A 15,221-nucleotide genomic window follows, 5' to 3' on the forward strand; every position below is an offset into this window, starting at 1 on the left:
CTAAGTGCTCATAAAAGACAAAAGAGCAAAGACACTGATATGCATCTTTCTAACCTTGGTGTGATTTTTTTTTTTTTGGTTTCTTTTCATTAAAAAAAAAACAAAACCCACCAGCAAACCTCCGTTTAAAACTAACTTTGTGTCATCAGTGCAAGAGGATGTGTTTAAGAAAAGCTACAACTATAAATCACATGTGAACCTTACTTAAAAGCTACCAACGGTGAATAACTTTAAAAATTTTAGTGTTTTCTATAATTTAAAAGCATTTAATTGCTTTTGTGGTTATAGAAATTCCACTAAGTATTCTCAATGAGGCATATGCTTTCTATACGTTGTTCTAAACGGAAGTGCCAGTGCTATTTCCTTTTTGAAAATTATGCTCATTCCATTTTAAGCTTTAATAACATTGACTACCATGTTTTATGTTTATTGTGGTTTCACAATAAATGCTATATACATTATTAGTTGGGATAATTCTTAACGGTCATCAGATGAAACTCCTGAAATTTTTATAGTTTAAGTATTGACTGACAATCTTTATTGATAAAGAAGCTTAAGCTCATTAAGGGTTTAAATTGCATTTCAACTCTGCACAGTGTTTTCAATGATTATTTTCTTCTGCTTTTATCATTATGTTCAAGTTTAGTTATTGTAGGTTAGGGTAACATTTTCATATATATATTTTTTTACTTTATCAAGCATACAGAGGTCCTAAACAAATGCTTTATTAAATTTTTTTTTAAATTTAACATTACTCACCTACAAACATAGCCAATGTAATGGGATGTAAAGGTTTTAGTAATATAATCCCAGCAGAGTTTTTATGATTGTCTCATGGAAAAATTAAATTGTGGAAATACGGTTCTGATTTGTGGTTCGAATCAGTTCAAGGCAAATTCCTGGTGACTGCTGAGTACTTTTCCAGATCAAACATTAGGCCCAATTAATTAACATTTCTAAATTTACAGTCACATGAGTATTTATGAACTTCAAAAAAGTGCACTCACTTTTACTTTCCCTGTTAAAGAACATAAATGCATATGCCATTGATTCCTAAGGAAGATCTTTTAGCCAGGGTCTTGGGAGGACTTTTGTTCAAACAGTACTACACCCCTGACTCCTCTGTATCCCAGGGAATCATGGAATTATGAGTCACTACTAATAGCAGTGTGTCAAATCCCTCCAAGAATGTTTTGAGACCCACTGGGCCTTTTGCACTAGAAATATATAGGCTTCGTGGATAAGCAACAGAACAAGGATTCAGTCCCTCACCAACTTTATCCACTAACTGCAAGGGTGAAACCTGTGCGCCTTCATTCACTTAGAAATTCCACAAATGCATATTCACTGAACACCTACTATAGGCCAGGCATTGTGCCAGGTGCTGGGATACAACTGGTGGACCAGTCACGGCCCTCGCCTTCAAGTAGCTCAAGATCTCGTGAGGAACACAGTGTGCCATGAGCACACAGCAGGGAGAGCCTCCAGCCTAGTGCTGAGGAGGCAGGCACATTCCCTGGGGGAGGGGGAACTGTGCTGGGACCTGGAGGATGGGATGGAATTCTCCATGTGAAGGAAGAGGTGGTGGGGAGAGCTTTTCCTGGTGGGGAGGAGCAGCCTTTACAGAGGCCCAGCAAGGCGGGAATTGAAAGTTCTCTGTGTAGCTGGAACCTAGTGAGGCAGGGAGGATGGGAGGAGAGGTGAGGCTGGAGTGGTCAGCTGGAGCCCAATCACAGGTCTTCTATAAATTATGCTCAGGGTTTTAGATTTTGCCCGAAGGACAGTGAAGAGCCAGGAGAAAATTTTGAGCTGGAGGTTTTATAAAGATTTTCTAAAGATTGCCTTCGCTGTGGTGTGGAGACTAGACTGGAGAGGTAGGGAAATGAATCAGGTGGCTGTCACTGTAGTCCAGGCACGGACAATTGTGGGACAGAAGACAGGAGCGGAAGTGGCACTTCTCCTGGCAGGTGACACTGAGTCCACTGGAGGAGAGGGGAAAACCCAAGATGACCCTTTGGAAAACTGGGCAGATGGAGAGGCCACGTAGAGATTCAGAAGAGCAACACAGAATTGCCCAGGTGTTGTGTGTATTTTTCAAAAATTAAAAATGAGGCCACGCGTGCTGGCTCACGCCTGTAATCCCAGCACTCTGTGAGGCCGAGGCGGGCGGATCATGAGGTCATGAGATCGAGACAATCCTGGCTAACACGGTGAAACCCCATCTCTGCTAAAAATACAAAAAATTAGCCGGGCGTGGTGGCGGGCGCCTGTAGTCCCAGCTACTCGGGATGCTGAGGCAGGAGAATGGCGTGAACCCGGGAGGAGGAGCTTGCAGTGAGCCGAGATCGCACCACTGCACTCCAGCCTGGGCGACAGCGAGACTCCATCTCAAAAAACAAACAAACAAACAAACAAACAAACAAAAAAATAAAAAGAACAAAGGAATGCTTCCAAGCCATCTTGGAGTCAAAAGACATGAGAATGCACGGATGAGACCTTGCTACCCCTCAGCGCTGGCCATTCGCTGTGACGCCACTGTCATTCAGCACACCTGCTCTTCAACCTCTAGCTTGTATTTTCAAACACATCAGAATCTTATGTAAACTATATCAATACGCAGCCAGTTTCTGCATCACCACTGCCCACTTGGCTCTTTTTGTTTTCTAATTTATAGAGGCAGTTGAAACGAAGTCAGGACTAATTTTTTTAAAAAGATGATGAACTAGTCCTGCACTGGTGTTGCATGCGGCCAGCTCAAACCACTTTGCTTAAGGCTGGTCCTCTCCAAAATTGTTTAGGAGGGATGACATTTTTGGTCCTTTCTATTTCTCCATAAGATAGCCATTCTCACTTCCTTCTAAGTTTCTACGTTCCTTCTACTTATCTTCTCCTGTGGCTGCAGAGACCTATCCACACTCGAATCTCTGTCACACTCATGCCTCCAGACCTTCCTGTCTTACAACCAGTCACATCTACTGGTCCTGTGTGGTAACTACTTAGGGCCTAAGTTTCTGATAAAGTAAATCAAGTATACTTTATTATAAATTAGCCAGTAAATAATTTATACTGCAAAATTATCAAATAAGTGAATCAAATAACAACAATACTTCAATGTGTTTCCTGCTCAGCTACGCCTGGAGTGGCCGTACAGCAGTGACCAAGTGCGCCAGGCGTGATTGTGCCTGGGCTCAACTCCTAGTTCTGGCTCCCACCAGCTCTGTGTCCCTGGGGCGAGGCGAGCTAATGTGTGTTTCAGTCTCTTCATCTGTAACATGGAAATGCCATGTGTCTGCTTAATAGTGCTGTTGGAAACTTTGCATGAGATAAGGCATAAATTACTAATTACAGAGCCTGGCATATAGTGAGTGCTCAGTAAAGATTTACAATCGTTGTTATTGCTATTATTATGGCTATTGTAAAACGGGGAGTCTTTAAAGTCTCTTTTAACCCACAGACAAGAGTAATGTGAGAATTTCAATCACAATGATAGGGTCAATGTATAAACCCTAAAGGGAGCAAAGGGAGGGTTTTTTAGGTGTGCGTCTGTTTTAACCACGTAAGAGGCTGTTCACTTTGCACAAACTCAGATCTAGTCTTGGGTAGATACTAAATGATAGACTTGAAGTTCCTCAAGGTAGAGAGTGTGTCCTCTTCCCCGCTGTGCACCTCACATAAAGCCTGGCATGTAGCTGGTGCTCAATCAGTTTTACTGAATGACTAAATAATAGAAACATCCTGGTGAGAGAGCTTCTAAAACCAATCCTGTTTCCTGACACCACAGCTACCAAAGCATTCCAATACGATTACCATGTTCGTTATCCTAAGAGTCTCATAAATTATTAGAAAGATCATTAAAATTTTGCTATTTAATTTCGATCTGAGATGTATTATTTCACTGCTTTCAATTTTATGCAATGGTGACATTGTGTTTCACTCAATTCTCATTCTGGAAATTTCAGAGTAGCATGATACTCAATCATAGAAACTAGTAAATGGGTTATAAGTTTGCAATGGTGCCTGCAAATCAGTGATTTTTTTTCTTTCAGTTTTTCCTTTGTAGTCCTGTTACTCTAAAAGATATGAGTTATTTAAAGAAAGGGTAAGAAGGCTTAGATAAATATCATGTATGAATTATCTGATGATAAGGTTTTGAACATGCTTCTCCAGAACACAACCACAAATACAGGGTTTCAAAAACTAAATCAAGGACACTCATGTTGGGTGTGGCAAGGCCAGAGTTTCCAATTAAACCACAGGGCTGGCCTTGGATTAGATATGAGTGTGATTTCTTGGAGACTCTTGAAGGAGCTCCACAAAGAAAACTCTCTTTTTCCTGTTCACTGACACCTAAAATTCTTTTAAAGCAAAAATGAGACTAAATTGCAATTGATTGCAAATGTTTTCCTAGAAGTAGGTTTGGAAGGAGATGCAGAGGAACTGTGGAGTTTCAAAGAAAATCCTGAGGGCACTGATTTCTGAGGGGAAGCAAAGGACATGCAAGGGAGTATTGGGGAATCAAAACCAAAGAAGGCCAAGGGAAGACCTATGTGTGAACCTGTGCTTCGAGGAGGCAAGTGGTTCTCCTTAAGTGTATAGATATTTTTGTTTGCATATAATTAAATAATTGGAAAAAATCCTGCAAAGTGAAATATAATCTTGATCCATTAGAATGACAATCAATCAGGAAGCTTGAGGCTTGGTAACCTGAGGAGGGATTTAATAAGAAGCAATTAAAACAACTTGTTATGAAAAGGGCATTTGGAAAATTCCCCTTCATCCAAAGAAATATTAAAAAGCCAATATGGAAAACAAGGGATAGAACTGCCTGGGTCCATGTGTCTTGGGGAGATTAATTAATGATTTTTCTCATTAGCAAGCTATGATAGCAATTAAGTATTGCATTTATGAACATTTTTTAAAAGTTAAACTCTGATTAATGATTAGGCACAGTTATAGTTACACGCAAATGAATCTTGCATATAAATATATATATGTGTGTGTGTATACACATGTGTATGTATGTGTATGTATATACACCTACGTGTGTGTGTATATATATAAATACATACACACACACACACACACACACATACACTCGTATTTGGTCAGTAAAGACAATATATTAGAACGTGTATCTTTCAATTCTGAGAGGAGATGTACAAATCATGATACAAAATAAACATGATTTCTAAGTAATTACCTTTGTGACAAAAATCGCTAATGGATCTGAAATTCAGGTTTATTGGGGAACCCTGGGAGCTCAGCGAGCTGGCATATTCTGTTTAATGACAAGTGCTTACTGGTCTTTCATGCTGCAGAATTGATGACTTGCCAGGTTCATATTCAAAAATACTCCTTGGCTCAGACCGAAATTTTCTTGTGTCCACTTTTCTGTCTGGAGGATCCCAGTCATGCCTAGAAATAAACAACAAATCACACATTAAAATAATCCTTTTTGCTTAAAGCAATTGTGTAAAACCAGTTATCTGTTTTCAAAGTTACTTTTAGTATAGTTTTTAAAAAATCTCTCAGGATAAAAAATTAATCTGTGAAAAATACCACATTCCCCACCCCACTGGCTCAAAAAGTCACATGAGGGGTTTGTAGACATGCAGAGAGTGAGCCCCTGGGTTCCTAATGGCAGCTGTGTACGTTTGTGCTTAAAATAGGTGGCAGTATGCTCTGCTGAACTATGTGTGTTTAACCCACCACTTTGTGACCTTTGTGATCCTTGATCCAAAGTGACAAGGAGTAATGCACACACCATGTTTGATCTTATTTCTTGAAGTGGGATCGTCGCTTGGGAAGAGCGCAGAAGTGTCCTGTGGGTTGGCGTGCCCCAGAGTAGGCAGTGTGGTATAGGAGGTCGTCTTATGGTGTGAGCCTTGAAAAACCAGTCAAACATCTCACTCATGGGAACCAGCACTTTTCCCCTAAGGAATATCTTCCAAGAGGCTGTCCGAAGACTCACGAAGGAAAGCTTCAAAAAAGGGTTTCACAAAACTAAGCTTTTCTAGGCTGCTGAGCTAAAGAAGAAGGCATCTTTGGGTTTGTTTTTTGTTTTTTTTGCTTTTTTCAAGACAGAGTCTTCCTCTGTTGCCCAGGCTGGAGTGCAGTGGTGTGATCATAGCTCGCTGCAGTCTCAAACTCCTGGGCTCAAGCAGTCCTCTCTCCTCAGCCTCCCAGGGGCTGTGGTTTTTAGGAGGAAGGATTTTCTGACTATAGATGGGGGTAATTCTGCTTCCATGGAATGGAATGAAATTCTTGCCCCATGGCCCGTTGGAAATAGAAACACTCTAAGACAGAATTAGGGGCAAGTCCTAGCTTTCTACTACATTCATGAGTGATACGGAGCAAGACCCCCTAAACTTTCTCAGTCTTCATTTTTTCTATTTGTGTAAAACACAGACGGCAATAATGTATTGTTCTTCCTTGCAGAGGAGTTTTGAGCATTGCATGAGATAATACATATGAAAGCCATATGGAATTTTTTAGGAGGTTATCATATGTTTTAATGAGATATTTAATTTTAACAAAACATATCAGATGGGTAATACCTTTAAATCAAAACGTTAATTTTGGTTATTTTTTGATGACAAAGATAAAGATTTGTGTCTAGAAAACTGTTTCTCAATTTTAAGGCCTCACATAATTCATCCTGAGGAGGTTGGTATTAAAGTGAGACCCCCTTCACGCATGATGTGTGTGTTTTGGTGGGATGCTGTACCCTCTATGATCATCGATTGCTCTATTATAAAGTTTTTATTTATTTATTTATTTTAGTGAAGATGGGATTTCACCATGTTGGCCAGGCCCGTCTCGCACCTCTGGCCTCAGGCAATCCACACACCATGGCTTCCCAAAATGCTGGGACTGGCTGGGTGCAGTGACTCACGCCTGTAATCCTAGCACTTTGGGAGGCCGAGGTGGGTGGATCACGAGGTCAGGAGTTAAGACCAGCCTGGCCAAAATGGTACAAAAATTAGCCAGGTGTGGTGGCAGGTGCCTGTAATCCCAGCTACTCGGGAGGCTGAGGCAGAGAATTGCTTGAGCCCGGGAGTCAGAGGTTGCAGCGAGCCGAGATAACACCATTGCACTCCAGCCTGGGTAACAGAGTGAGACTCCATTTCAAAAAAAAAAAAAAAAGTGCTGGGACTACAGGCATGAGCCACCACGCCTGGCCTGATCATCAGTACATTGTACCTAATGGTACAATAGGGTGTTGAATACAATTTTTCTGGAATGGGTATGATAATGCTTAATAACCAGTATTAATAAGAAATCATTTTTATATTCTTGTTTATTAATTGCTAGGATAGCATAGGCCTTGGGTTTAATCAGAGCTGAGCTTGACCCTGGCTTGGACATCGAGCTGTATGAGCTGAGTAAGTTCCCTCCATTTTCTAAACTGCAGTTTCTTCCTCTTTAAAATAGAACGTATCTCACTGGGTTGTTCTTGGAATCAAATGATATGACACAGAAAAAGCGCTTAGCCTAGTGCTTGGCCTGTAATGAGCGCTCAATAAAGGTTACCTATAAGTAGAAGTATTAGTCATAATCCCAGTAAAAAGAACACAATAAAAACGTGTTTATAAATTTTTATTTTCATGTGGATAGTTTGTATAAAAATATTTCAGTGGAGAAATGAAAACTCGTATTAGCTTGAAAAACTGGCAGAAACAAGTCACAGACACTTATTAACTAACGTCTCATTATGATTTATGAATAACTTTCCCTGCTTTCAAAAATGTCTCTTATTAATAGACCTGGGGAAACAGAAAATTAACTGCATAGCCTGTAACCTGGTATACCAAAGGAAGTACATGTCCATTATTTCTATTTACTTGTCTCTTATATGTACGTATTGATCAAAAAGCAGAAAATGTGTCCATATTACTTCAAGTCTAATTTAGGGCACTCCGGTATCGTGAAACAAGACAGTGAAAACATCACGAGGTCAGGAGATCGAGACCATGGTGAAACCCCGTCTCTACTAAAAATACAAAAAAAAAAATTAGCCAGGCGTGGTGGCGGGCGCCTGTGGTCCCAGCTACTCGGAGGGGCTGAGGCAGGAGAATGGCGTGAACCCGGGAGGCGGAGCTTGCAGTGAGCCGAGACTGCACCACTGCACTCCAGCCTGGGCGAGAGAGCGAGACTCTGTCTCAAAAAAAAAAAAAAAAAAAAACATTTGCTACAATCCCAGCAGAGGAGGTCAATATGGTATATGTATAGACCAACAAGATTATACGTACACTCTCTCTGTGACAGGTGCACTGATTCTTCTACTGATTGCCATGTAGCCTTATTTTTATCCTAAGCTAAATATAGGCCACCCTGGGGGGAAATGCCTTACTTTTCTGTTGAAGACCGATCTCTTGGTCGAAGCGGTGGGACTGGAGGTGGAACATGTGGGGGAGGCACTGGGGAGGACGCATCCTTAAAGGCATTGGTGCTGTTGTCAGAGTGGCTTTTGGAAAGAGGTCTGTAGGTTTGGGTCTTTGCAGCAGGGTGTGACTGAGCACTGTAGGGTGGGTTGTACAGACCTATCATGACAAAAAACAAAAGCAGACAAAAAACAGAAGCAAATAACCTCTTAAAAATGAATTAAATTATTTGTCCCCCTCAAAATAGCCAATGATTGCATAGACATTATTATCAATAAGCATATTCATAATGCATACATTAGAAGGTAGTTTATTTATTAATATTATTGTACTAATTTCCATTAATTTATTAATTACAAATTTATTCTGTACATAAGCCCTGATTACAGTAAATCTGTTCAATTATTTCAGAACTAGTAATAATTCAGACTGGTACTAGGAATAAACTTATAAGCACTCAGCAAATTTTCTCTTCAATTGTATACACAAGAAAATAGTTCAGTTTTCAGAGCAAGATTAAAAATGGAACTGTTTCCAAATATCTTCTAATACTTTAAAAACCCTGCTTTACATATGAAAATTCACATGCTAATTGTAGTCAAACAAAATATTGCACACAGTTGTGTTTATAAAGTGCTGTGCAAGGTACAAGGAAACATTAGTCTTCAATATGCTTAGAGTGCACCTGGGAAAATCAGACACAAATAGAATTATGACGGAAAATAATTGGTAAAAGATAATAAAGACCAAATGAAGAAAACACATATTAAGAATTAAAGGATGTTAGTAGGTGGTAGATTGCTCGGAGAAGGTATCATGGAACCCATGCGTCCAGAGTCAGCCCTGAGTGAGTTTCGGAGGGCAGGGCAAGAGGGGAGCAGGGATGGTATAGAAAAAAGGCAGAAAAGTGCAAGGTGTGAAGCCGTGGCTTGCACTAGCTGCAGTTGACTCGTCCACTGATCAAATGATCAGCCTGTAGGCCTGTACAAAGTAATATGTCACAGCTGTTCCATTCACTAATCACTAATGTGACACAAACCTCAATATTAAAACAGTTATAAAAATTCTAAATTTTCCTCCACCCAATCATTGGAGCTAATTCTATCTGTACCCGTTTGCTTCTCCTGAAAGCCCATGCACATTTCCACAGCAAATGAAAAGAGACAACGTCTACACTTACAGTTTTGCTTGGATTCAACAGTCGGACTTCAACTTTTGAGCTAAATAAAGGAGGTGAGTTTGGCGCGTGTGGGAGCAGGGATGAAAGTTAAGGGAAAATCTTTGTGGGCCTCAAGCTATCAGTGGGGGGAGCCAAGACTTAAACCCAGAGGGCTCGCTGAGTTTGTTCTACTGATCTTCCCTCTATATATTTATCTTTGGAGATAGGAGCACAATCCCAAATAGTTAAAGGGCCTGAGTGTGGTCTCCAGGGGTGCAGAACAGGAAGATCATGCGGCCCTAGGCTGCCCAGAGGACCCCAAGTGAGGCTGCAGCTGCTGAAGGGGAGGGGAGCAGTGCCAGCCTCAGAAACTGGTCTAAAGGAAGAAGAAAAAAAACAGTTGTGCACCTGTCCTGAGCCCGTGGCTGGGCAGGGAGAGGAGCCCTGGGCAGAATCCCCTGAGGCAACATTCAAGAGAAAGTGATGAAGGGAAAAACATTTGTCAGGGGTCCCTCCCTCCAGTTTGCAGACCCCTGCACGAGATACCAATGCTCGCCAATCCAAGTGGCAATGCCTGGAACTGAAGTCATTCTATTGTGACCACTGGCAATTCTGAGTCAGAAAAGTGGCCCCGCCAAGGGGGATTTTTAAACTCTTTCAATGAATGGTTGCATTTTGGAGCAAAAAGCAGGGACAAGGTCACAGAATACTTTGTCTGACTTGTTTTTGGTGAAGTGTATCTGAAAGATCTTACACACAATTGTAATCATTCTCTCTGCTGATAAAAGATCTTTATCTTATTTTGTACCCTGGGTTACAGTGTGTCCTTTCAGCCTGTCCTTCACACTTTGGTTAAACATTCCTGAAGCTGAGAATAAACCAAAAGTGGGAATGAATGAGATAAACCAGTATTAGTTCTCATTTCCATGAGAAAAGTCAATCCTTTTGTTATGCATGCTCTGAGCAAAGAAAAGAAATCCTCGTGCTAATATATGAACTGAAAACATGTGCTCAAACAGACGGGGGAACAAGGTGACTGTGTAGTTCTTCCCAACATTGCTGGGCATAAAATAGTCATTGCAAGCAAGGAAACTCATCCTACCTGCATTGTATGTATAAGGAGTATGATACATGTCTGTGTCATCATCTAGAAAATGAAACATAAATATTATGGTAATATAGATTGTCACCAAAGGATAACGAGACAGCAGAACTTCAGAGAAACAACACAAATTTGTTAGAAAAGCAATGTATTTTTGCTAGTTCATAATGCCATTTTCTTTTTTTCTTTTTTTTAGAGACAGGGTCTTACTCTGTCGTCCAGTCTGGAGTGCAGCGGTATGATCATTGCTTACCGCAGCCTCCAAACCTCCAACCCCTGGGCTCAAACCATTCTCCCACGTTAGCCTTCTGAGTAGCTGGGATTACAGGTGTGTGCCACTGCAGGCCTCTGCAAACTGCCCTTTTTGTCTGTAACATATTCGTCTTGCTGCCCTCTTCATAGCATGCAAAGTCAGGCCCTTGTCCTCGCTTCCCCAGAACCCTCTCTGCTCTGGATGGTGAATTTCCTTTACTAAGTGCTTAGTGGTCTCCTGTCTACGGTGCAGGCTCAGGCGGACCTGCTCAGACTCACTGTCTTGATGAGAGCAGACAGGGGTGGGCAGAGGAACAATATGTCTGTTTACCCAGGCAACACACCAATTTAGACTGTGGACAGGGGAGGATGGAGGGCTGAGGCCAGAGGGCCTGGTTGTCCTCCATGGGGAGGCTTCTCGGCAGCTCAGGTGGGAGGCAGAGGCATAGGGATCTGTCACTGGAGGGGTGATAGAAGGAGAAGAGGAGGCATGCTGGAAAGAAAGGGGATGTGGAGTTTGCTGGGGTCTTGACATTGTGTGTGAATCAAACCTATACAAAAGACGAATGTACCCCCTTCAACCCACAAGGACCTGACCTGAAAGCAGGGCAGCACACATACCCGGCTTGTGTACCATGTGAATTTGCTTAAACATCGTCTTGTACCAGTCCTTCGGCCGGTCGACTGTCTGTAAGGAAGAGAGCGTCCAATGGTTACAAACTGGCCTCCAACCAACATCGCTCCTCAGTGTTTTCATTTCTCTATTTCATCATCTTAATAACAGAGTCCCATTCTGTGATAAAATGTTCTGACTCTTTACTATGGCTTCATGACAATTTCAGCAATTTACTTAGTTACGTGTGCAGTTTGTAAATCTATTACCTTGTGTTTGAATTTAGGCTGAGTTGGAACATTAGATGCTATGGTTTTATTTTTTCGAATTATAGCTGTGCCCGGCACTAGAGAGTTGATATTTGCACAAATATATTTACATAAAGTTCACTTAATAAAAGTTATTGTTGTAATAATTTGCTTAACTCCTTTTGGTAGATAATGCTCACTATCCTTAGATGCTTTTTATTGAATGTTCTGTCAAGACAGTGTTTTCGCAATTAACTGGGGAATATTTTGACTCAAATTGTATTCTGATCAGCGTGGCTCTAGAGAAATAAATTTGCTATTTACTAGTCTAAGTTACTAAAATACAAAATGTAGTAGGCATCCCAGAGTCCTAGAGAAAATTTAAGAATGTAGATATTGCTTCAAAAATTTTAATGATAACAGAGTGTATACAACATTTGCTCTCATAAAATTGTAGGTTCCTTGAGGGTAGAAGTCCTTACGGATCCAGGCTTCGGACATGAGGGGAGCAGTAGGCTGTAGTGGAAAGATGAAAGTAATGTAGAATCTTGAACCAAGATTCAAATCTTGGTTCCTTAAATTGCTGCTTAATACACCCTAGCAATATGAATTTGGACAAGTCATGTCACCTTCTTGAGCCTCAGTTTTCTCCTCTCTAAAATGACGTAATTATATCTAAGTCATAGGATTGTTATGGAAATCGAATGAGACAATGTATACACAAGGCCTACAACAATACCTAGAAGGTAATAACTACTCAATAAATAATAACACCCGGGAAGCGCAAATATTTGTAGAATGAAATAATGAATGAATGTAGCCTATTGGATGGAGCTCTGCCTTCCTGTATACCTGTAAAAGTAGACACATGCTTTTATAATCATATTCACAGATTTTGCTTGGCAAGATCTTACCCCAACTCTCTTAGAGCTACCTGGGCAACAAGCTTGATGATTCTGCTTATAGTAACTACATATACCAGACTTTCCAAGACAGATCTCCATTTAAAAAATTCTGTTAGGACTGATACAAAAGTATTCTTATACTTAATAGACTGAGCTTTGGTTTAGATATTATTGCCTGATCTTTTTTTCCCCAGAAATGTGGTCACTGCATTTTTCATCTGGACATTAAGGGTTTTGTGCTGTATCTAAATTTATTTTGACCTCTGAGAATATATTATTCTGAAAATCACCCCAAATACAGATTAACGTTAAGGGCCACTTGACTTCATTGTGAGTCAGCTCTTCATTCTAGGCTCTTTCTACATGGAAGAGTTGGGGTTATTGATTGAATATTCATTCAAAGGATGGGACATGGTGGAAGGGATTGCAGTCATGAAGCAAGAGTCTATTATTTGCTGGTTCAAACAAAGTTGCTAAACATGTATCTTTCAAGAAAGTTTATTTTTATAAAGGACTGATTTCTCTTTCATTAAACCTCATTTCTTTTACCGTCCTAAAGCAACAGAAAATACAACATAATATTGTGCAAAAATGTTTTCCTGGACATGCTGATGGCAACAAGGAAGGCTACTAAGTAAGTCCTATCACTGTATATGGCAATGCATCTTGACAGACAGCTTTTTTTTTCTTCACTTGCTGGAGGGCCTATATCAGGTAGGATCTCACAGTGATGCCATCTGCTAGCTTTATATGGTGAGCACAGAGATGCCAGAAAATGCCCCGCTGGCAAAGGGAAATATGAAGCTGGTAAAATAAAATACTAAAACTCTATGTCCCTTTCTAAAAGAAGTACTCTAAGCATTTAAAGTTCCTTTTGTAAATGCCATCATGGAGATCGCCATGCCTAAGGCTGAGAATAAGAAAATAGTCTACTCAAATTTCAGGAAGTTTACTTTTGTAAGTAAAATCATTTTGCATGAAAAATAGCTACTAGCAATTCACTATGCAGTTTTTTCTCCAACCTTGACTGAATAGACCTGAATTTTTACATTCCTACAGTTTTCAAAACATCAGAACTCTACACTGATTCAACACACAGAGATTTCAAAAAAGAAAAAAAAGACATATTTTCTACATAGCAGTATACAGTGACTCTGTTCTATTTTTTTCTCCTTTTCAGTTTTGAAAATACCCAAACAAGTGTTATACTGGAAGTAGAAGAGAAGAATCTTGTATTTCACTTAACTAGCTGGCCTTAATGACACAATCTCATGGGACCTGAGCCCTGGCGATTTTTGTTGTTTTGAAGAACTGCACTGAAAGGTTCACATAGATGTCCCAGGTCACATGAGACAGGGCAATCTGGAGGGCTGATTCCCTTCATTAAAATAGCTCAAAAGTACTGTTTGTTGACTCTTGGCTTTCTAGAGTTTCTGGATGACTTTACAAAATTCTGTTTCCTTGGCATAGGCTGGCTATGTCTAAAATAAGACTACAGCATGGTACGATGCGACAGTACCGCCTTTGGCAAATACACTGAATCTGATCATCATTACTTTCTACGCACATGAGAAAGAAAAACAGCCTTGGAGAGTCTTGGCCTGCTGTGGCTCAGAGACAGCCTGACTTGACATTTATAACCACAGCTATACATGGGGATGTGCTCTGGAGGGCTGTATAGTCAGTGTCAGAGGAGAGTTCTCATAGACCTGTACCTTCTTTGTCAAGTTTTAAAGGTCCAAGTAAGAGGACAATTGTGCATAAAAATTACAGTTCCTTATAAGAAACTTCTGCGTTGGTTATATTGTGTTTTCTGTTTTATAGAAGGGAAACTGGCATTAAACGTTTAGTGTGTTTGCTTATGCATACCTAAACGTGCTTTTGGTTTGGCAGTGGATAAACATTTTAAAAATTTTAAGATGATTTAATTTTCATCAACCATCTCTAGCATCTCAGTTTTTCCTTTTGACACTAACCAAGCAAAGTCTGGTTACTTAAGGAAATTATGTCTTATAATGGATAAAAACATGGACCAGGCTTCCATGTTCATTATATATCATTTATGGACCTAACAACATGCTCAGATATCTTTGATAAAATCCTCTCAGACAGAATCTATAACTACATAGAACCAGGGCTTTCTTAGTTTTGTCTACACTATGCTTCAAGTGCCAATTACACAAAACCAATGACACCATATCTGTCTGTCTATCCCTACATAATTAGAAGAAATTTTCAAATTTAACCATTTTGAGTCAGAAATCTTAGAAGGGAAATGAACAAGAAAACATCATCACCAGAAACATGTAATCATCATAAAATGAAGAATATTGGTCATAATCCCTGAACTTTTCTTTGGCACATAAATACGGCCATCGTCAGTTTCAAGACAGGTTGTTAGAACGTCATAGTCACATTCAACATTCCCTCAATCAAAGGAGTCTAAAACCCCAGTAACTGCTGTACAGATTTACTTTTTGGCTTCCAGTTGTAATACAGACGCTGAGAATAATCCATTTTAAACTCTTCTGTCTGTATATAAAACACATAATCCCCAT

At 40.1% G+C, this 15,221-nt stretch overlaps 1 protein-coding gene across 5 annotated transcripts in view; it reads right to left on the minus strand.

The window, feature by feature from the left end:
* Positions 1–15,221, minus strand: part of SORBS2 (sorbin and SH3 domain containing 2) — a 377,296-nt gene that overhangs the window by 56,815 nt on the left and 305,260 nt on the right. For all 5 annotated transcript variants that reach the window (XM_030816403.1, XM_004088576.3, XM_030816402.1 and 2 more), the window contains 4 exons: positions 11,519–11,585; positions 10,646–10,690; positions 8,354–8,543; positions 5,301–5,415 (listed from right to left, as the gene is read on the minus strand). In XM_030816403.1, the coding sequence (XP_030672263.1) occupies positions 5,301–5,415; positions 8,354–8,543; positions 10,646–10,690; positions 11,519–11,585 (417 nt within the window). The remainder of the gene's footprint in view (positions 1–5,300; positions 5,416–8,353; positions 8,544–10,645; positions 10,691–11,518; positions 11,586–15,221) is intronic.

The sequence above is a fragment of the Nomascus leucogenys genome, chromosome 7b, assembly GCF_006542625.1.
Source record: "Nomascus leucogenys isolate Asia chromosome 7b, Asia_NLE_v1, whole genome shotgun sequence".
Lineage (NCBI taxonomy): Eukaryota > Metazoa > Chordata > Mammalia > Primates > Hylobatidae > Nomascus > Nomascus leucogenys.